The sequence below is a fragment of the Vulpes lagopus genome, chromosome 10 (genome assembly GCF_018345385.1).
Source record: "Vulpes lagopus strain Blue_001 chromosome 10, ASM1834538v1, whole genome shotgun sequence".
Classification (NCBI taxonomy): domain Eukaryota; kingdom Metazoa; phylum Chordata; class Mammalia; order Carnivora; family Canidae; genus Vulpes; species Vulpes lagopus.
In genome coordinates, this window is record NC_054833.1 from 32,003,262 (window position 1) to 32,025,460 (window position 22,199).

The following is a 22,199-nucleotide window of genomic DNA, read 5'->3' on the forward strand; positions in this document are numbered from 1 at the left end:
GCCCTGAGCCCGAGGAGCCGGCTCCGGCTGTCTGCGCGCCCGCTCCAAGGCAGCGGGGTGAATGGCCGGCATCCAGCCCCGCCGGCAACTTGAAAATAAAAATAAAGCAGAGAGAAAAGAAATAAATAATAAGGAGCGCGCCCGAAAGCCAAAGAAAATACAATCGCGGGGCGAGCGGAGGGGGGGGGCGGGCTGCAGCCGGGCCTGGCCCTGGACGCGGGGCCTCTGTGCCCCCAGGCCCCCCCCCGCCCCCCCAGGCCACCCCCTGCGCGTCTCTGTCCTAATTGCAGAAACACAATCCGGGGCTGCCCCGCCGCGCCCCGGCGAGGCCAGGAGAGGCCTTGAGCACCCCCTCCCGCCAGCACCCTCCCCGCCCCCAGCACCCCCCAGCACCCCCCAGCACGCCCCCCGCCCCGCAACAGGGCCCGGCTTGTTCTTTGTGCGGCAAATATTTATTTTGGTTCAAGTGGACGCCTTTCCACAAAGACCACCTGGTTGTAATCAATAACACCTATTTTCAGATAATCTGCCGCTCTCTAGGCAGAGCCCACGGCGCTCACCCAAACAGAGACCTTTTCAAAGGGCATTTTAAATGGGCTGGATTCAGCCGGCTGGAGGAGGGACCCGGCTGGGGGGGAGGGGGGGCCGGGGAGCCCCGCGGACCTGGGTGGTCAGGCCCTAACGCCCGGGCACTGCCAGGTGGCCCTCTCCCCTGGGACCCTGATGGGGGCGGGGAGAGCTTCCAGGAATGTTTCTCCAAACAAATGAGAACCTTTCTTTGGTGGGCCAAATGTTGCTGCGGAGGCAGGCTTCTAGAAACTCTGACAGCAGCTTCCCCTGCCTTCCAAAAGAGCATCTCCTTGTCCAGTCGGGGTTTGGGCAGAGGCGCCTCACCTTGGCCAGCCTCAGAGGAGGGCAGGGCTTCCTGCACGTTCCTCGCAAAGTGAGCATCAAGCCAAGACCATCTCCCAGGACAGCCGTTCATGCAGGAATGCGTGCTCATCACCTACCTGGGGCTGCCCGGTTCCAGGGCTCGAGGGCCAGATGCGGCCTGGAGCAGAATGGATAAAACCCTGCCCTCCTGCAGCTTAGGTTCCAGTGGGGAGAGACAGACAATAAAGGCCAAATACTCAAAGAGTGAGGTGTATTCCAGAAAAAAGAGAGTATATGGAGATTGCTTCGAAAACTGTAAAGTGCTTTGTGTTTCAGCCCTGAGTGGGAAACGGCTCTCTGGGCTGCTTTGTCTCCTCTGTGGCAGGTACCGAGGAGATGAGTGCACGCCGGTGGACAACCCCAAGAGTCAGAAGGTGCTGCAGGTTCCATCACATTTCAGGTGGTAACAGCAAGCCTGGGTTCAAGTCCACCTACTAAGGTAATTTCAGAGCCTTGGAATCCTCGACCACAAATCAGCTCAGTAACACCCACCTCACTGGGGTGCTGTAGGATTAGATGAAAACCCATAACCGACTTCACCCACTGATACTTCCTTCCTCCCCAAGAAGCCATGTTTTAGTTTAGGTCCAGTGGTGATGTAGTATCCTGGTGTAAAATGGCATTTTTAGACTTTTCATAACATAATTTAAGATTCCAGGTGGAGCATGGAAACCAAATGTGTCCTGGAAGCTGAGGCTGGGGGTTGCTTTCATAGGAGACGCTGGGCTGGGTCGTTCCGCACTTGGTGTCGTCCTGACTCTGGCAGGAGGGATGGCCTAAGCCAGCCAGTCTGGGTGCCTGCCATGCCCACAGCCCCACTCAGGGAGGAGCCAGGGCTGCTCTGTAACATGTGACTCTCTGGGTCACCACCGTGGGGCCCTGACCCAAGGACAGCTAAGCCATGAGCTTCAAGTAAGCCTTGAGGTGCTTTGAGTGAGGTGACAATAATTAGCTTAGCAAGTAAATAACTCGGCAGACCTTCTCTCAAACGATTTTTTAAAAGATTTATTTATTTATTTGAAGGGGTGGGGTAGGGGCAAAGGGAGAGGCAGAAAGAAACTTTAGCAGACTCCGTGTTGAGCGCAGAGCCCGGCAAGGGGCTCCATCCCACCACCCCAGGATCACCACCCAAGGTGAAACCAAGAGTTGATCGCTCAACTGCTCAACCCACTGCACCACCCAGGCACCCCTCTCCATCATTTTAACGGGCATATGGAGAGATGGAGGCGTGTGGTGGTGGAAGGACACAAAAGTGGATGTGAAGAAGGTATCTTGGTCATGGGAACTGAGAAGCATCTTCTCTTGACTTCCTTGGGCTCTAGTAGCTTTCTTATTCCAGGCTCCATGAGGCTGTCTGTCCATTTTTGCAGACACCCACCTCCCTCATCGCCATGGGTGTTTTAGAGTGAGCTCCCAGTACCTCAGGGACTCTGAATGAGCGCCTGTCCCTTATGACACAAAGATCTACCTTCTGTGAGATCTGTCTGCATAAGGTAAGGATGCTCCTTAACCATATATGGCCAGGGTGGGGGATAGGCAGATAATGGGCACAATGGCATTAAAACCTCTGTAGATAAAACCATTCAAAAGACTTGTCCTTTAATCAGTTACTAAGGGCTTCCAAGCTATCATCCGAGAAATAACTTCTCATGTCCTAATGCTGTTTTCTCCATCCTTAGAGATAGCTGGGAATTGGTCCTGGCTGGGCTTGAATTTATGTCACTGTTCTTCATCAAGAACGTGGCTTTGTCCCTCTGATGAGATGTCCTCGGCACTGATGGTTAGCTCGGAGCTTGCTGAGAGATGAAACTTGGGCTCAGACAACCCAGTGGGGGTGGATGGCCCCGGAAAGATTATGATAAGGAAGGGGTGAGGGACAGGAAGAAGGGTGGTGTGCTGGAATTTAGGATAATTGAATTTGCTGTGCAGCCAGCAGTAATGACCTGGGTCATCCGTTGGATCTTTGGTCGTAAATCCACTAAGATCAGGAAATTCCAGGGTTAGGCCAATCTTTCCATTTTTTTTCCCTCAGAGATGAAGATGGTTGAGGATTTAGAGAGGAATGGTTTTCACCTTCTCAAGATGCTATGACTCTGAGTAAACTCATATTTTTGCATTTAGCTGGTTAAACTTATATCTTAGAAGCCAAGTTATCTGTTCCTCTGGCTTTTTGTCATAGTTTCTCCCAGGAAAACCAGCAGGACTTCCTATATAAAGAACGTTTGTCCATCTGCTCTGTTACCCAAAGTGCTGGAGGTGGACTAGACTCCCTCCAGGGACCTACTGCTTGTGAATTATGAGACCTTGTTTTGACTCCAGTTTTCTCTCCATTGATTTTTGGACATTTGCTAAGACAAAGCTGTGGAGCCATTTGTAATGAACTCTCAACAAATTGAGTAACTGATCTCCTAAAATCTAGATCTTTCTTGCAAAGTAAGACTTAACCTAAGTGCACATTCTATGCAAATGATTTTTGAGGCATCTCCAGAGTTTTCCGGAAACCTCGCAGAACAAATACTCAGAATATAGGATATTTCTCTAGGAGTGAGGTATAGGTAAGGGGCTAGCATCTTCTAGCAGAATGCAGGTCTCCTAGGCATGAAGGGCAGCTTGGGGAAGACTCTGTCTTTGGCCACACAGCTTGCTGTGGGGATGAAAATCCTTGCTTTCTTCTGCTACTCTCTCTTCACTCCTATCTGACCAAAATCTTCGAGGGTTGGCTTTGAGCACGAGTGGCAAGTCTAGGATTTGGTTGCTGGATTGAAGCCACTTGAAAAATTGGATCTATTGGGGTATCGTGTCTTAGATTCTGATCAGGTAATCACCAAAGTTCCTTAAAGATTCAGTGTATAAAAAAGAAGACTGCGAATCCTCTGCGATACGCTTTTGAAGGCGGATTTAAGCTACAATTTAGTTGACTTTGCTTTTCAGAATCAGTGGCAAGTTCATATTTCTTCCCTACAGACTACGTTCCTTCGGACAGAGTTGAAACTCTCCGCATTTTAAAGATCTCAAGGTGGATGTCTTATGAATAGTGGTTTCTGAGTAGTCATATGTTCTGTTATGATTTTTTTTAATGACAAAACTTTGAGTTACTCAGAAAAACCCTAGATAAGTAGAAGTTCCTCAAAAAGACAAAGAGCAAATGAAGGGAAAGTTGTCAGGAAAAGCTGAGGTATCTGGAAAGTATCGCTAGAGTATATGTGATGCCTGATTAAACATTTCTGGAAGTCAGAGCCTCAAGACAATATAAGAATCAGTGGGGAAGGAAATGCTACATCTTCTGGGGAAACCAATGAATGACAGACAATGACTTGGTAAAAAAAAAAAAAAAAAAAAAAAAGAAAATTGCCAGCAAATTATAAGAGTGCTCTGGTCTTATACTTTTACCATATCTCTCATGTTTTTATTTTCTCTCTATGTCTCTGGAGTTAACCAGAAAGTCGTGGTGCAGACACCTTACCCTGCCTCTCAGACCTGCTGGGCAGCTGGGCTCCGATGCGTTCTGGTCGGCAGGTGCAGTCTGACAAACAACAGACCCATGTATCAGATCCTTCTATAAAGCCAGGCACTTGCTAGGTGCGAGGAATTAAAAAGAAAACATTAGGCCCAGCAGTTCCTATCCTTCCTGTCTTTATAGTCTAATGGAGGACACAGACCTTCAGATATAAAATAGATTCTGGGTCTTAGCCCAGCTCAATAGCCAAAAGTAATTAAAAAGTTGATTCCATTCTTCCTAAAAAACATTTATGGCATATCCCAGAGCATTGTTTTTTCACAATGAGTATCCATCTCTCCCCCCACCCCCATTCCAGTCTCTCCCCTGGATACCTAGCACAAAATTATTTGCTTCATTTTATGCCCATCTCCAACTAGCTCCTTAGTCTCTCTGGCTAAATCCTCTACTCTTCTCTCCTTTCTCTTACTGTTCTCTAGAATCTGCGTGTCAGAGATGTAGGCGTGTGTGTGTGTGTGTGTGTGTGTGTATGTGCGTGAATGCAGAGACAGGCAGAGACCACACATTAGTGAGGTTTGGAGCCCCTTGTCCTCCCCCCACGGCCAAAAGATACACACATGCAGTGAGCTATGTGCGGTTTGAAATGTATATTTACAGATCTTCTCTTTATCTGCTTCTCTTCCCTTTTCTCTTTCCCTCTCTCTTCCCATTCATTTCCTTTCTCTCCAGAAGTATTTATTCTTGAAGCCATACGGGGGGAACAGAGCAGGCCAAGTATCAAAGTGCAGTGGTAGCAGGGCCTGCCCTGGGTGAGGAGGGCACCATGTGTAGGAAAGACAGTGGCTGTGGGGGACTGGGGTGTGACCCGTCGTGAGAGGCAGGGCTTGAGCAGAATGAGGAGGGTGTCCTTGCAGAGGGGTGACCTGGCTTGGAGTGTCAGGGCTTGGACTGGGTGAAGAGGACATCTATCCGGAAGCACAGCCTGGTGTAGGGTAAGGAGGGAGCACATGGTGAGGTGGCCAGAGTGGGAACTGGGAGCGGGGAGGGGGCGCAGCAGAGATGGACACGGTTACTTGCAGGAGAATTGATAAGTAAGTGCATATATTCTGCTTAATGGAAACCATGTTTCTCATTGTCAAATAAGGGAATTACAATAAGGAAGGGGAAAAACTAGGTGAACCCTGTGGTGTTAGATCAGAAATGGCTGCATCTGCGTGAACTTCGGGTTTTCAATATGAATAGATAAAGAAATAAATACGGATACCAATGTCTAAGCATATGTGATGGTTATTTTTATGTGTCAATTTGACTGGGTGAAGTGTTGCCCGGATAGCTGGTAAAACATTATTTCTGGGTGTGTCTGTGAGGGTGTTTCTGGGAGAGATTAGCATTTGATACAGTAGACCAGAGGAAAGATCTTCCTCACCAGTGTGGGTGGGCACCATCCAGTCTGTTGAGGGCCAATCTGAACAAAAAGGGGAAGAAAGGGTAAATTCTTTTCCTCTGCTTCATCTGAGACATCCACCCTCTTCTGTCCTCAGACACCAGCACTCCTGGTTCTCAGGTTTTCAGAATCGACTTGGGACTTACATCATTGCCCCCACCCCACCCCATTCTCTGGCCTTTGGACTGACTCAGATTGAATTACATCACTGGCTTTCCAGGCCCATCAGCTTGTTTCTCTGGAGAACCCTAACGGGATATGTGTGTATATAGATCTCTTTCTGTTGTGTCTATGTGATGTATGTATATGTAGGTACAAATGTTGCCTAGCTCTGTCCCCTGAAAAGGTCCAGGAGCAGTGATGCTACAATAGCAATGAGCACACCTAGCACCGAGATATTGGGTTCTAAATATCATTTCCCATTAAAAAGAACCTTTTCTCCAAGAGATCCTAAGAGGAAACAATAGATTTCATGGTTAGGAAAAGGAGCCTAAAATATGTTGCTGGAAAAACAAGGAAGTGCTCAAAGATCACTTGAGCAGATCAAAGGACATATCAAGGGAACATATCAAAGGACACACAAGCCAGCTTAAATGGCATCTCACTGGAACAAGTGCATCACCAAATCAAACAATGATAGGAACATATATCCAGCAGATAAAATAAGAAACCATGAGTCTCTAGCAAAATAAATGAATGAATATATTGAATTTTGAAGAGGAATATTTATGTAATTTCAAAGTACCTACCCACAAAATACTTGTTAACTGCAAAGGGGAAAAGAGTAACTGTACAGTGGACAAGACTGGAAGACACCGTAAAATGAACTTGATCAATAATGGGATAAACTGAAAGTGTGTGCCACCCATAAAGTGTGTGGAGAAGGCACTCGTCACTGCCACCAGAGATTCCTAGCCTAAATCTGATAAGGAAGAAATACCAGACATCTCCACACTGAAGGCCATTCTACAAAATAACTGGCCCAAAATACTCATAGTCGTCAAAGTCCTAAAAGTCAAGAAATGACTCAGGAGTGTCGCAGACTAAACACATGGGACAACTAAATGCAATTGGAATTACGGGCAGAATCCTTTTGCTACAAAAGGCAATAGTAGGACAATTAGCTAAGAGTACATGGTGCCTACGGGTTACGTGGGAGTGGTCTGCCCATCTTAATTTTCTGATTTTTCACGATCATATTGGATTATGTAGGAGAAATATACACTGTTTGTGTTTGTTTGTAGGAAATGCACACTGAAGGATTTGGTGTGATGGGGCATCAGGTCCGCAGCTTTGGAGTAGCTCAATAAAAAATGTCCTTCGTAAACGCAGCTCCTCCGTTAGTTTGTGACTGTTTCAAGCTTTTGCAATTTTTAAAATTAGAATAGTATATTCATAATAGGCATAAGAATTGAGGAGTGTGATTTGACTCTATTTTATGATATCAGAGAAGAACAGAGAGCTACTTACCAAGAGGTATCTTGGATTTCCACAGTTCTTTTCGACACATGGAACATTTTATTTGTAGTATCTCACTTAGCTCTCGTGATAGCCTTGTACAGTTAGGACTATAATCTTCGCTTTGCAGAAGGGAAAATCAAGCGTCAGATACAGCATGTTATCATCGTGAGGATAGTGGAAATGCTGGGCTTCACACCCAGGTCTCTCTGATTCCACCCCCCCTCCCCGCCCCATTCTTTATCTGTTCTTTGAGCGTGTAAACGACTGGCCCACTACTGCGTCCTGCTGCCACCACAGCAAACAAAACACCGTCTCTTCTCTCATGGAACGTACAGGCTGCTTGGGGTCTTCAAACAATCGGAGCCAAGCTTACTAAGCATAAAATCCCAGCTCCAAGCCCCTATTTCTTAGCTGATTTAAAAACCCAACCCAGCATTTCTGACAAAGGGCATTTTTAGCATTCTTTCATAACAATCTCATTTTATTTGCAGCATCCCGCAGCTTGGCAGCGTGCTCGACAGACTTCAGGTGTACACAGAGCCAGTGGAGGGCAGGAGCCCAAGCGGGGCACGACGAGGGCCGGCTGGGCATGGGGGACACACGATGAGTCTCTGGAAAATCCAATTTACTCCCACTTTTCACCCATTTGGAAAATGCCTTATTGCCCACAAAACAAAATCTACCCTGCGCTCAACTCCCCGAACAAAGTGCTCACTGGTTACCGAGGATATAATAAAAGTTCTTGCAAAAACCTAGCAAATACTAGCAGATAACAGTGATTGCGTATATACTTCCTGTACAGTAGTTAATAATAAAGAGTTTTCCACGTGTGTCATCCAGTACCTCACAGGAACTCTTGCAGGAGACGTTACTCGGCTGCCCAGGTCGGGGAAGTGCAAACGAGGTGCCCAGTAGGCGGAAGGGTCAGAATTTGAACCCAGCACCTCTGGCATTGCATCCTTGCTCATTTATCTACCTAAGTTGCCTCCCTCCTCCTGCTAAGAAAACACAGGAAGTAACGAACTCAGTTAAAATCCAGAAGGTTGGTGGAGCAGTTGTAGGTAAGTGAGTGGTCTCCCTGGAAACTTTTTCTGTTTCCCCTTAGAGCTTTTAAGCGAAGTGTAAATTGACTGTGTGCTTAGGAATTTACCAGCTCAGACAGACTGAAACAATTAGACAGGAGGCCAAGTCAGAGTGAGAGGGAGACAGACCCCAGGCACGTGAGCCGACATTCCTTTCAAAAGCTTCCCTCCGTATCCTTTTTCAATTGGCTGAAGCCCTGGAGGTTTGACTGGCTAAACCACTTCCTCTCAGAAGTGTCCGTCCCCCCTCCCAGGGGAGCCTGGGATTTGTAGTCCTGGAATCAGCTGACCTTTCATAATCCTGGAGCTGGGCTCCCTGGCTGAAGGGGTACGGAGGCAAATCCAGGAGCTTTCTATATGATGAGGTATCCAGGGTGCTTTTTGGCTTTGCAAAAAGCACGTCCTGGAGAAGAGTTGAAGTCTCTGTTTATTTACCAGAACCCAGTCCCCTGGTCCCCCTCACTCTAGTTCTTTATTCCCCTCTTCATGTCACCCATTGATACGGAGCACCATCCCACTGCCTCCTCCTGAGGGCTTGCTGGACACAAGCCCAGCCCTGCTGCTGATGGTGGAGGAGCCTCCAGGAGGCAGATCCCCAGTGAGGTGTTGGATCGGGGCTGGACGGCGGAAGAGCCATGCCTGAGGGTTGCTCCCCAAGGTGGTACCTTTTCAGTAGTTCTTCAGATGACATATCCACGTGATGGTTGTTGATTCAATAGGTACTTGAGGTGGAGCATGTAGGTCTATAGACCACCTACAGAAAACATTGCATTTTGTTTCATTTTTCTTTCTAAGCCCTCACTAACCACTGCATTGGCCTGGCCGCCCCTAGGCTTGGGAGGGACAGATCTTACTTTCTGCCCCGGTGTTCTGGAACCTTCTGATCTCATCTGGTCTAAACTAGTCATACACCCATCGGAGGGCCCACACTTTAGCGTGACCCACACTTTAGTCCATGACTAAATAAACACATTCAATTGTAAGCAGATATTACTAGTTAAGTTTTTTAAATGGTCATTTTTGGTGTTATTTACTGTGGTCACTGAGCACTAGAAATGTTGTAAAACAATAGATATTGAATGTATATTTTCCTTTGTGTGGAAGTCAACAATACTTTTAGTCACTAAAAAAAAAAGAAAGAAAGAAAAATAAATAAAAAAAAGAAGAAAGAAAGAAAAGAAAAACAAAAGAAAAAAAAGAAACCCAAACCAAACGACCTTCTGTTCCAAAGAGCTGTTGACTAGCATGCTAAACCTTGGGAAAGAATAATTTCCATTAGAACCGCTCACAGGGGACGCCCGGGTGGCTCAGTGGTTGAGCATCTGCTTTCGGCTCAGGGTGTGACCCCAGGGGTCCTGGGATCGAGTCCCACATGGGGTTCCCCACGGGGAGCCTGCTTCTCCCTCTGCCTGTGTCTCTGGCTCTCTCTGTGTGTCTCTCATGAATAAATAAATAAAATCTTTTAAAGAAACAAAAAGAACTGCTCACGGGCTTACTATGCTCCCCTCTGCTTGGCTTGCACCTTGCATTCGACTGAATGAACTTCATGGCACAGGTACAGATGGTTGAGTGGGGAAAATACTGAACAAGCAGCCAGGATGGCAAAGATCCTGTTTGTCCTCTGCCACCAGTCAGCTGGATGCCTGTGAGTAAGCTAGTAAACCCTAAATCTGGGCATTATAGGGGACCGAATGCCAGCCTTATTCTGCACAGATGGCTTAGAAGGAGGAAATGGTGTCTTGGTCCTGTTAGTGAGACACCAAATTCCTCAAGGTGGAAGCATCTTGGGGAGCGAATTCAAGGGCAAGGTTTGGTCAAAGTTCTAAGACTTTGGTAGAGGTGATGGACCTCAGCCAGTGTTTGGATAGGGCATATGAAGAAAACCTCTTAAAAAGGTGAACTCCTAATGGTTGGAGCATCCCTTCCTTCCCAGAGCAGCAAAAAATATGTGCCTCTATTTTCCCTAACGATTACTTTGCAAATTTCAAAACTGATGGAAAACTGCTTGGCTGTTGTGGAGATTTGCAAAAGGATCCAGCCACGCTATTCTTAAACATATCGAGCCTTTATGGTTTCTTTTTCTATACTTGGGCCACTAACACCGGCTTTTACCTTCTCCTTTCTTAGAAGTCACTAGAAAACCCTTACAGATGTACACATGCATACTCATTCCTCTTCAGATTACCTTTCTTGTTGAGTATTGGCAGTGAGAGATAAGTGATACGAAGAAAATAGGAAGAAAACATTTGAATTTCAGTTTCAATTTATTTTTGAATTTATATTGCTCTTGAAAATGTTCTGTTTTGTATCTGTTTTATAATATAGATAGTAATACTATAACAGTTGGTGTATATGATTTATAAATCCATGTTCATGTATTGAGAATATTTGCTTAACACATGGTTTAATGGTAGGGTGCAATTTAAAAAAAAATTGGAGACCAACATTCTGAGACACACCTCATTTCCACGTAGGTAGACATGTTGTCTAGAAGGTACAAAGTGTTACCCAGGGAAGATTACACAGATACCGATATTGTGAGTCTCATCTCTCATACCATCAAGGGCTTTCCAGGCCTCACTTGTTTTCATTATAAAGTAAAGGAAATGGAAACCTAGCTACTTAACAGTGAAGCGATTTGAAGCAGGTTTCTTCCTTGGAAAGAGAAAAGAACCTAACGATCTCCATGGGCCATAAGATCCTGACATGAGACCAGAGGAAGCCAGACCATCTTATTCTCTGCTGGAATATCAAGAGGATGGCCACTTGGGTTGGAGGTGTGCAGTGGGTGAATCTAATGGACAAGGAGTCCATCCTGGATGGAACTGGAACTGTGTGCTTTGCTCTGGTTCTTGGACACGGATTATCGGTGGCCCTGGCTGTCATCCTATAAAGCCCCTTTAGGCCGGAGGAAGAATTTAAAATGACATTTAAAAAAATCCCTGCAGATGTCATCAGTAATTTACGTACCCACTTGACTGGGCCACTGGGTGCCCGGGCTAAACATTATTTCTGAGTGTGTACGTGCAAGTGTTTCCAGATGAGATTAGCACTTGAATCTGTGGACTCCTGAGGTAGATTGCTTTCCCCAATGTCCAAGGACATCGCCCAATCCATGGAGGGTCTGAATAGAACAAAAGGCACAGGAAGGAGGAATTCTCTTCTTTGCTTCCTGCCTGCCTGCTTGAGGTGGGACATTTTTTCCTCCCCTAGGACTGGGATTTCTCCCATCGGCGTCCCTGGTTCTTGGGCCTTCAGGCTCACACTAGAACACACATCACTGGCTTTCCTGTGTCCCCAGCTGGCAGATGCCAGGTCACGGGGCTTCTCTGCCTCCGAGGTCTTGTGAACCAGGCGTTCATTGTGAATCTCCACAAATACCGTACATCTTACGGGTTCTGTTTCTCTGGAGAGAAACTAATACAGACAACAATAAAAACCGCACCGATTTTGTGCTTTCTGCTGCACAGCAGTATATGCACACGTGAAAAAGTCTATGCGGTGCAAGAGTTTCAATCGGAAACTTCCCCTGGGAAAACCCTTTGACCTAATGAGGGGTAAATAAGAAGACGATGTCCTCAGTTCTGAGAGAAGAAGGCACAATTTATTTAGTCAAATTATTTTACAACATAGTCTTCATTGACAGTTGTCAGCTTAACACTTAATATAGTTTTAAAAAAAGTCAATGATTACTTGCAAAATTATATATATTTTAATATCTAAAAAATATATTGCATATATAGGGCAGGAAAATCCCTCGTATCCACAAGGGACGGTTTGCTTGTTCTTTCCAAAGTTGTGATTATTGCATTATGGTTATTTACAAACATTTCCAAAGCATTAAAGATTTGAATGGATTGCCTTTACCTGCCTGTGTACGCCCATTAAATACTGCGTGGTGCTTCTCTTTCTAGTAAAGTCAGTGACTCAAACGTCCTGTTTTCTTTTTAGCAATAGTCACATTATGCTTTTTAAAAACCAGCTATAAAAACGTACAAACAGCCCAAATGTACAGATTGACAAAAGATGTACAAATTACATTTAAAAAAATAACGACTGATTTGATAGTAAAATTGTCTTTGTGACCGAGGTCAACTCGTTTATTTATTCTTTTTATTTTTTTAATTATCTATTTTTAATACTGCGAGATATAGGAAAATAACTCTGCATAATTTATACAGTAAGTTGCCTTCTGATTGGTTGACCCTGGACTGGTGGTCTGACAAACGCACAGCGCTTGCGAATCTGTTTGTGTTCAGAAATCCCTAAGACTTTTCAAAGTTCTGGGACCCGCTGTCATTACTTTAAAAAAAAAATTATTTAATTCTCTGTCTTTCAGGAATGTCTGCATTTGCATTAACATTTCTTAGTTCATATCTTGACTATTTCTAGAGAGGATGGTCAGCCTAGTGCATATTGCCCACTGGGAAGGATTTTGCAATGCCCACGGCTTCTTAAATACACACACACATGTTCTTTCTTTTAAATTCCAGTTGGGTGAAAACTTCACTGGCCTTATAAACCAATGTTCCAGTTGCCATCCACTGAATATATGTCCTCCTAAAATAAGATTATAAGCTTCCTGCCTCTATTTTCACTCAGTCTCAAACCAGAGCATTAACTGGTTATAAGTCCATGATTCTTTATCATACTGAACCCTACAGGGTCCATGATGAGACCCGTGTATTGATAAGAAACTGCTTTGGTCATGAAAACATAGAGAACGTTTACAGTTTCTTCCCTAGAACCATGATACAACCATTCCAGTAATCTAAAGATTCAGCTCAGAAGATGATAGCGGATTGAGAATCCAAACTGGTGTACTGGCCCAGAAAATCATCCATCTCTTGGTTCAAGGTAGAGGAAGCAAAAGTTACCAACGTTAAAAACAAAAACAAAAACAAAAAACAAAAATAAAGGATTGGTTTTAAAGAACAAAGGTTCTATCCAACGAGAAAGAACATCCAGTTTTGTTTTCTCTTCAAGGCCACGTATGTCCTTCAGAGGCCAAAGTATCCCAGGAAGTGTGAGGAATGGGGGCTTCAGGTAGAAGGCCACCGACGGTTAAGCTTCTAGTAGTAGCTGCCTAAGTGTGAGGGCACGTGGGTGTTAGGGTGGCGGGGCACGTTGGGGTTGGGGTAGATCCCCCCCGTGGGGGAGGTCCAGTATTGTGACGCCGCTCCAAACAAGCTGGAGGAAGTGACGGGCATGGAGGTCGGGTGGGGGGGGACAAAGTTCACTTTCTGTTGGTGGGCGTGGTAGGAAGGCATGTAGGGGATGTCGGAAGGGTACTTGTACATGGACGACTCGGTGGGGTGCGGCTGCAGGGCCTGCGCGATGCCGTGGAAGTCAAATTTGTAGGCATACCTTTTGCCGTGCACTTTGGTCATAATGTTTTTATCGTAGTAGTATCGGAGGGCCCGGCTCAGCTTGTCATAATTCATGTTGGGCTTGCTCTTCCGCTCCCCCCAGCGCCTGGCCACCTCGTCGGGGTCCGTCATTTTAAACTCCCCGTTGGTCCCCTCCCAGGTGATGCAGCTGGCGTTGGCACTGTCCGAGAGAAGCTCCAGGAGGAACTGCCACAGCTGGATCTGCCCGCTTCCTGCAAACGGGAGAAAACACAGTAGCTCGGCCCGGCGAAGTCAGCACCCAGGGCCCCCAAATGCAACGATCCTCTCGCCCCCTTTGGGGAAATCCTTTCTCTCCTTTGACGTTCAGCATCTCCCTAGGCCGGCAGCCCCTCCTTTTCCTTGTCGACTCGCTTTTCTGTTTGCCACCCCGCTTGCCAGAGCCAGCAAGGTGAGACCTTAAGATGATTGGCCCCGAGGCCCCGTGAAACGCCCCGTGGATAATGAGGTGCCCAGAACCAGCTGGAGGATTCCGGGGCAAGCTGCTTGCCACCTGTGTTGATTGTTTTTTGAATCTCTTCTTCTAGAAAGAGCTGCATTGCTGACTAGTCTCTGCCTACTGATGAAGTCCCTCCCTCCCACCCCAGGAGTCCCCTGTCGGTGTCAAAGGGAGTCGGGGCCAGGAGACCACTATCAGAGTTACAAGGAGAAGGTGTGGTCCGGGGGCCAGGCTGAAGGGATCTGGAATGTTCCTTTGCAGAACCCTAGTGCTTGGCTCTCAGCTTTAAGTCTGACAGAGAAGATCTTGGGTGGAGAGAAAAATAAGAGGAGCAAGAGCTGGGTGGCTTCTCCTGCCCCTTCTCCCCAAGAACCCCAAACAGGAATGACCAGGCACTAAAGAACGGGCCTGCAGACACTGGCAGCGGTAGTTCCCTGGGAAGGGAAGGCGTGGGCTTTACCACTGCAAAGGGCCAGGTAGCTCACGTACTTGGCGGTCTTGGTATAGAACTTGTTTGAGAGCTATTTTTAACACTGACCCTTACATGGCATTGTCAGATTTATTTTATCTGCAACTTTTCAGGGACATGCCTCTTTCATGAGGCTAGATAAGTGAAATACTCTCCAGACTCTAGAATAAAACGTCCTTGGGACATCTATTCACTTGTGACTTCCATGAGGGCCATCACTGAGAACTCACTGGAATTCCTTCCCTTGCTCCCCATCTTTCCCTGAAAAAATTTCTACAAATCCAAGCCTCCGTGCAGATATGCAGCAGTGCTAATATGTTTGCTTTCCAGAAGCAGCCTCAGCCAATGGACATGACTACCACCTAATAACAAGCTCCAACCTCTCACTTGTATGCTAGAGAAGCAGATATTGACCATTCCAAGGGAAAGAGTACATGTTACTTCCTAGTCAGGTGTCTGTGACCTCACAAAGCTATGGAACATTCTGGAAAGAAAAACCTTGCAGGCCAAAGTAAACTCACCAGGGTTGGCTAGGCGACTGCTGGTCGGGCCCAGGATCTGATATGGATCTAAGGAAGCAAAAAAGGAAATTAACTTCACTGTTATTAAAAATATAAAAAACACAACAGTATTAGTAATAAGAATACCCCTGGGGTTTATACTTTTATTTCAATATCATGGGGAAAAAACTGATTTCAGAAAACTGTACTGCTTTTATGTGCAGACCTCAAAGATCTGGAGCAGTTACGGGTGGTCATCCTCATCATTGCAGAAACACAGGGTACTAGCAGCATCATTGTTTTTCATATTCGGTGTCTAAAATTTGTAGATAATGCTGCCATTACCTAAAATGGAAACCATTTGGAAAGAAGCTGGCTAATAGTCAATCTTCATGAATAAGGTGAAAGATGTTTTATCAAAATGGGTTTAAAGAAAGGTCTAACGAACTCCTGGTCCTTAACAGCTCTGTACCCATCTCTGGTTTTAAGATGGGGCGTAAAAAGACATGAGCCCCGAAATCAGACAGCCTGGGTCCCAGCGCCAGCTGTGTTATAAACTAAAGAACTCACTGGGCAATCTCCATCCCTGACTAGTACCAAATTCTGGCACCTTCCACTTTGAAATGACAATACTAGCCAGATTTTGTATTTGGGCTATAAAATGACTATATTTTCTATCTCTGTCTCCGTGAAACTCACGTGATTATTTAATTATAAAAAGAATCTTTGCAATATTGGTTCCATGAGATTGGTCTTCTTCTTCTCAGGTGAGGAAATCCTGATACACAGCTGGATCATAATCCAGCCAGCTTGTTAAATGTTTGATACAATTTTACTATTTTTGCACTTGTCATTTTGAAGAAATCAACATGATTTGGGGGTTTCTGCTTACCATTGTGAATTAACTTGAAAAGTCCCCAAAGCTGCTTAGTCAACCCTTTCCCATCCATATACACACTCAGTACGACAACTGAAATATTTCTGGCAGGTAATGTCTGATGCTGTTGTCACTGGGAATTCTTTAAATCCGCTGTCAAGTCCTGTTTGGCTTGGGTGTTTCACTCAGCACGGGCTTTCCTAACCTTCTTGATGACACGTAGGTCAACTCTCTGTTGCTTTGCCTTCAGTAGAGATGGAAAATGATGTTTCTCTGCCCCAAAGCAAGTGGCTTTGTCCAGAACTTAGTCTCAACTGTGTCACACAGAGAAGACAGAGCTGGGCTTGGGAGTGGACACGGCAGCTGTGTTCAGATATGGGAAGGACCTTCCCACAGAACGGGAGGAAGGCTTTCCAGAGGGCAAACCAGAAAGCCTACAAGGAGGCAGTTTCAAGGAGGGGGACTTTGGCCCCAACAGTGGAAATGAGCCTAAGGAAGTAGCGAACTCTTTGTTGCTACAAATATTCATGTAGAGGTGAGGTAATCATAGGACAGATGGCATAGAAGGATGTTACAGACCTAGTTTCACTCCAATACCAAGAGACCAATTCCATGGTTTTAGAAGACCCCCTGCTTAATCTGCTAAGCAGACCCATCACGGGACAGGGGTAGTTTTAGAAGAAAGGTTTTGCGGAGCATTAAAGGTTTGGACAGCAGCTCGGGAGTCTGTGGGTTAGAGCTCTAGCTCTCTCATAAACCAGCTGTGTGGTTTTTGGCAAATTTCCTTCCCTGGGCCTCAGTTTCTTTATTTTACAAAATGAGGCATGGGGACATATAACCTTTACATTCTTTTTACCTCTGATATTTAACAAACCTTCTCCTGGTTCTAGTGCCTGCCATTTTTCATTCACAGAGCTCGTAGAGGGAGCCAAATAGCGACCCTCCGTGAAAGAAAAATGCCACGTATTGATTCAGTCCTCCTCAGGTGACAGCATGGAATCAACGGCTGTATAAGGAGCAAAGAAGGGATTACCCATCCCAGACAGGTACCTGGTTGGGGCCTTTGTTCAGTATTCTTACTCATTGCTTGTGCTCCTGCCAGTGGGGGACCTGTGGTAGGGAAAGACATAAGGTGAGTGGGGCCACCGTCCACGAGGGAAGAGAAATGTCTTGTTAAAAGCCCTCCACAGTGTGCTTCCTCACGCATTCGCTCATCCACCCACTCTCTACTCACTTATTTTATTTTATTTTATTTTATGAATTTTTATCTAAAGAGATGTCTGGATGGCTCAGTCAGTTGAGCATCCAACTCTTGGTTTCAGCTCAGGTCATAATCTCAGGGTCATAAGATTGAGCCCTGGGTCGGGCTCCATGTTCAGTGGGGAATCGGCTTGAAAGATTCTCTCTCTCCTCCTGCTCCTTCCTCCATTCACTTGCTCTCTCTCCCTCTCTCAAATAAATAAATCTTATAAATATTTGTCTAGAATCTACTAGTCCTGGCAGTATTCTTGGTGCTGGAGATTCAGCAATGAACCAGCGGTTCCAGAAGAACTTAGGTTTTCACGAGGAGACAAGAGACTGCAACAAGCATACAGCACAGCATGCCTAGTGGTATTGCTGCTGTGAACTGCATTTTTAAGTAGGAAATTTAGAGCTTCTTAATGGGATGGTGACATGTGAGTGAACGTCACCTGCTTGTTGTGTCTCCATGTTTTGTGAGGTCCTCTCGTGGAAACTGCTCACGTGCAACCTTTCTGCTCCCACCTAGCTTCTCCATCCTAGACCTACAGAGCTTCTTGAATGGTTTGTGGATGAGTCTGACTATATTCTCACTACACCCCTCTCTTCCCACTGGCCCATCATATGATATTTAGCCAGTTTCATTTCCCTAAACCATTTCACTCCACCATCCAAACACCTTTGTGAGTCCTCACTGACTAAAGAAGGAAGGTCCACCTTCACAGCATTCTTCATGCCCCTTCCTTGCCTTTCCAGACTGCTTTCCTTCTGTGCATCCTAAACTCTAGGAACCTGGAATGGTCCCTGACTGTCAGACATGTCAACCTTGACATCTTTCCCTGCCCCCCGCCTCCCCCCGGCAGAGCCTGTCTTCCCCATCTCTGCAGGCCCAAATCCTGCCTCTCCTCTGGACACAACTCAAATGATGCCAGATTCACAGGCCTTCCTTGATACCACCCAGATGAAAAGAGCTGTGTGTGTGTGTGTAAACCCTCTCCCCAGCTTGACAGACTGGCCTGTGTTTAATTCATCTTTATGAACCCGAGAGTGCCAAGTCCTGGGCACAGAATAAACAAACAACAAAGACATAGTACTGAAAGGGGTCCTAGAAATTGCTTGGGCATTAACTTTGTAATCCCAACCTCTTCTTGGAAGAAGTCCCTTCACCACCCATGTGCTTCCTACAGATAGCAAGCTTCACACACTCTGGTTAGGAATGTATAGTCATTCTCTTTCCCTACTCCCTTAGTGGGAAATTTTGGGTTGGACTTGAACACAAATCGATGGGTCAGACCCCTATGACCGCCTCATAAGACTATCCTCCATCCCAGCCTTCAGGGATATCCATACCAGGGCAGGGAGGCTGGTATGATCAAATTTTGGTGCTCAGAGGAGGAAAGTCATGGAGTATTGTCATCGTAACATGAATGGCAAGATGCAAATCCAGTGGCCTTCCATGCATATAGAAAACCCAGTCCTGAGAAGCCTTCTAGCTTCAAAAAGGCGAAAACCACATGCAGTGCAACACAACCGAAAGGCCTGCATGAAAACCCCTCACCATCTTTCAGGGAGCAGGTATCATGGATCGTCCTACCCTGGCAGTGAATTTTGATGTCCTCTCCGCAAGCAAGACAACTTGAGCTCACTCCTGCCCTGCTTTAGCTCATGACCCCGTTCTCCACCTGTGTTTGCAGAAAAAATGTTTGAGTATGACATTTACTTACTTTTGTTGAGGCCAGAATTCACGTTATTGCCCCATCCTCTCCGGACTGAGTCATAAGAAGGGTCTAATGAAAAACAACAAGCAGAGGTACATTAGCATCTCCAGCCTTTCAGAAGGGTGCCAGGAGGATTCTCTTTCCGCGATCAGGAGAAATTCGATTTAATCAGCCATGTCTTCTTAAGCATGACTGAATTCCAGAAGTGTCCTCTCTGACCAGGGTCGGGGTGGGATGAACATTAACAGTGATTGCAACCTGCCTGGGGTAATGGGAAGCAACCAGAATTTGAAATCAGAGGATTGGTTCAAGCTCTGCCCCTGCCACTATTTGTTCTGGGACTTTGGATGAATCATAACACTTCACCAAGCTTCAATATTCTCTAATATGGACACGGAACTTGATACGGTTTAGTGACCTTATGGGCACGGAACTTGACCTGCAATGTCTCGAACTGAGTATTATGTGTCCTCTCCCCCCGCCAGCTCCTAAATTCACATGTGTTGCTATTTCATCCCCGGTGTGGTGTGATGGTACAAGGAGGTGTGGGCTTTGGGAGGTAATTAGGTGGTGAGAGTCGAGCTCTCATCAATGGGATCAGTGCCCTTCTAAGAGGAGGCCCTACAGCTAACTTGTCCTCTTTCTGTCACATGCGTGTACAGTAAGAAGTCAGCAGTCTCTGACCCAGAAGAGAACTCTCACCAGAACCCCACCAAGCTGGCACTGGGATCTCAGCTAGCCTGGAGATATGTGGTAAAGAGCTATTGTTTCTAAGCCATTCCGTCTATGGTACCTTGTTATTGTAGTAGCCTAAGACGGGCCATAATCAAAGGAGACAATGTATGTGAGGCATCTTCTAAAGTTTTCTACAAATATAAACTAATACAAGATTAGAAAGACAAAAAATTATCTATAGTTGGGTAGCAAAGGCCTTTCAGCAGCTCTGATGAGATGGGCAATGTCCAGGTTAAAGACTACATGGGAAGAATGTCTCAAAGACCAGGCTCGTGATGTTCCTGGCGGCCAACCCTGGCCCCTTGCTTCAGTGCACTGATATCTCAGAAGGAGGAGCACATTCCAGACTCTCCATACTCTTCCAACCCAAGTGGAAGGGTTGGGCCCAATGACCACAGAGAAAGGAGGAAGGCCAGAGGTGTGGCTGGGAGCAGGGGGATTAGAAAGAAGGGTGTAGAGATGAGGCTTCCCACCTGGGAAGGCCTCAAGGCTCACTCTCTAGTTGCCCTGCAGAACCTTCCACTGAACCTGTGCCTTTGTGATCCCAGCCTCTTTCCCTAGAGAGTCCACATGCCTCCATAACCACGTCCAGAAACTGTACAACTAACTGGCTGGAAAGCTTCCTCTTCTCCTTTCTCGGGGTGTGAGTCCCGTTGAGACACTGAGCAGGAACAGCAGAAGAGTTTAAGGATTCAGAATTATGACTTTCAAAGTCTTTCCACGAACAACAAAGAAACCATAAAAACCATCCGAACAAATGGGGCACAAACCTCATCAAACAACAGCCTGACGGGGTGGAACGCAAACCAGCCCCCTCCACCCCTTCTGAGCCTCCCCAGCAAATCAGAGTAAGAGCGGAGAGGATGGACTGGCTCAGCCCATGGCCTGTTCTCATCGGTTCTGGCTCAGAAGAACCAAAAGACAGGGATAGTTTTCTTGTGGAAAAATCCACGTGCGGATGCACATTCCTCTGGCTCTGGAAAAGCCAGTGCAGCTTTAAAATTACCGTCTGTAGCAACTGGCATGAAAAGCAAAACAGAAAGTGAGCGGAATGGGGATGGGAGGGGGAAGGGGAGAGTCAGGGGCAGAAGAGAGACAAAGCTCCGTGCCTTTAAGTCGTCTGTTTTTATTTTTATTTGGTGTTCTTTTTTCTTTCACATTTCTCCTGCACATAGATCCTTCCTCTTGGTTAAAAGCAAAACAAACATAAATCCCAATTTGTTCATGGGGCCTGCGGTTGAGGTGAGGGCTCTAGCAAGCATTTGCTGGGATGCCTTGCAGGGGTCTGCAGAGGGTGTACAATGCTGGTGTAAGCAAATCCAACGGCGAGATTCCTCAAGATTTCTCTTTGGGGGCAGGGGAAGGGAGCAACTGCCCCTCCACTAACTTAGAGTCGGCCCTTGAACAACTCTGCTTAATTGTGCGGGTCCACTTACACGGAGATTGTATACGGTACTATATGCGTATTTTCTCTTCCTTGTGATTTCCTTAATAACTTTGTCTTTTCTCTAGTTTACTTTATTGGAAGAATACAGCATATAATACATAAATCATACAAAATATGTGTTAGACGACTTTATGTTATTGGCAAGGCCTCTAGTCAATTGTAGTCCACAGTAGGCTATTAGTAGGTGAGTTTTGAACAGCCAAAAAGTTAAGACATTAATTTTCAACAGGGAAGAGTGTGAGTACCCCTAACCTCCATGTGGTTCAAGGGTTGACTGTAATTGGGAGTGACTCTTGTGTCGTATCTCATGCTTGGCCATATAGACTGGATGAGGATTAATATGGAAAAAGCTCCCCATCCTTGCATTTAAATATGAGAAGATGAGCAAGACAGTGGGGGAAATATGGGCCATGTGCCAAAGGAGTGGTGGTGATATCCAGGGTTCACTGGATGTTAAAGAGGGAGAGATGAGTGTAATTTGGGCCCTTTGCCTTGAGTGGGATCCCTTGGAGAGGAGAGAGTCATGCAGGCACAAGACAGACATGTCTAGGGGGTAAGAAAGTGACATCTGGGGAACAGCCATGGGCGGGAGCCCATGACTGAGGTAGAGGGAAGGGAGAGGAGAGAGGGCTGGAAGTGAGAGCCGAGGTCATGTTCAAGGCCATGGAGCTGGCAGCTAGGCAAGCGCAGTAACCTTGGGTGCAGGCAGTGGAAACCAAGAGAGATCATGGGCATGCAGCATTACCATCACCAAGCCTGTGGTGCAGAACAGAGCTCGTGGGGATAATGTAGGATGGATGATGCATCTGGAGAAAGAGGCGATTCTTGTAGGGACAGAACAGAAAGTGGGATAAAAAGTGACCAGTTCATGCAAACACACACACACACACACACACACACACACACATCACTAGTTCCAGGAACTGGTGTGTGTCATCTGCAGCTCTGACTTGGTGTGTGATTTGCACTGATAAAATCTCTGGCTCAAAG

General features: G+C 46.2%; 1 protein-coding gene and 1 long non-coding RNA gene across 4 annotated transcripts in view; one reads left to right on the plus strand and one right to left on the minus strand.

The window, feature by feature from the left end:
* The first annotated feature begins 208 nt into the window (after positions 1-208).
* On the plus strand, positions 209-8,793 carry LOC121500809. Its single transcript, XR_005990452.1, has 3 exons — positions 209-1,372; positions 2,304-2,426; positions 7,787-8,793. It is a non-coding gene; the product is annotated as an uncharacterized LOC121500809 (long non-coding RNA).
* A 3,169-nt stretch (positions 8,794-11,962) lies between these two features.
* Positions 11,963-22,199, minus strand: part of FLI1 (Fli-1 proto-oncogene, ETS transcription factor) — a 121,777-nt gene continuing 111,540 nt past the window's right edge. For all 3 annotated transcript variants that reach the window (XM_041772922.1, XM_041772924.1, XM_041772923.1), the window contains exons 6-9: positions 19,034-19,096; positions 17,121-17,180; positions 15,215-15,262; positions 11,963-13,979 (exon numbers count right to left, since the gene is read on the minus strand). In XM_041772922.1, the coding sequence (XP_041628856.1) occupies positions 13,450-13,979; positions 15,215-15,262; positions 17,121-17,180; positions 19,034-19,096 (701 nt within the window). In that variant the 3' untranslated portion in view covers positions 11,963-13,449. The remainder of the gene's footprint in view (positions 13,980-15,214; positions 15,263-17,120; positions 17,181-19,033; positions 19,097-22,199) is intronic.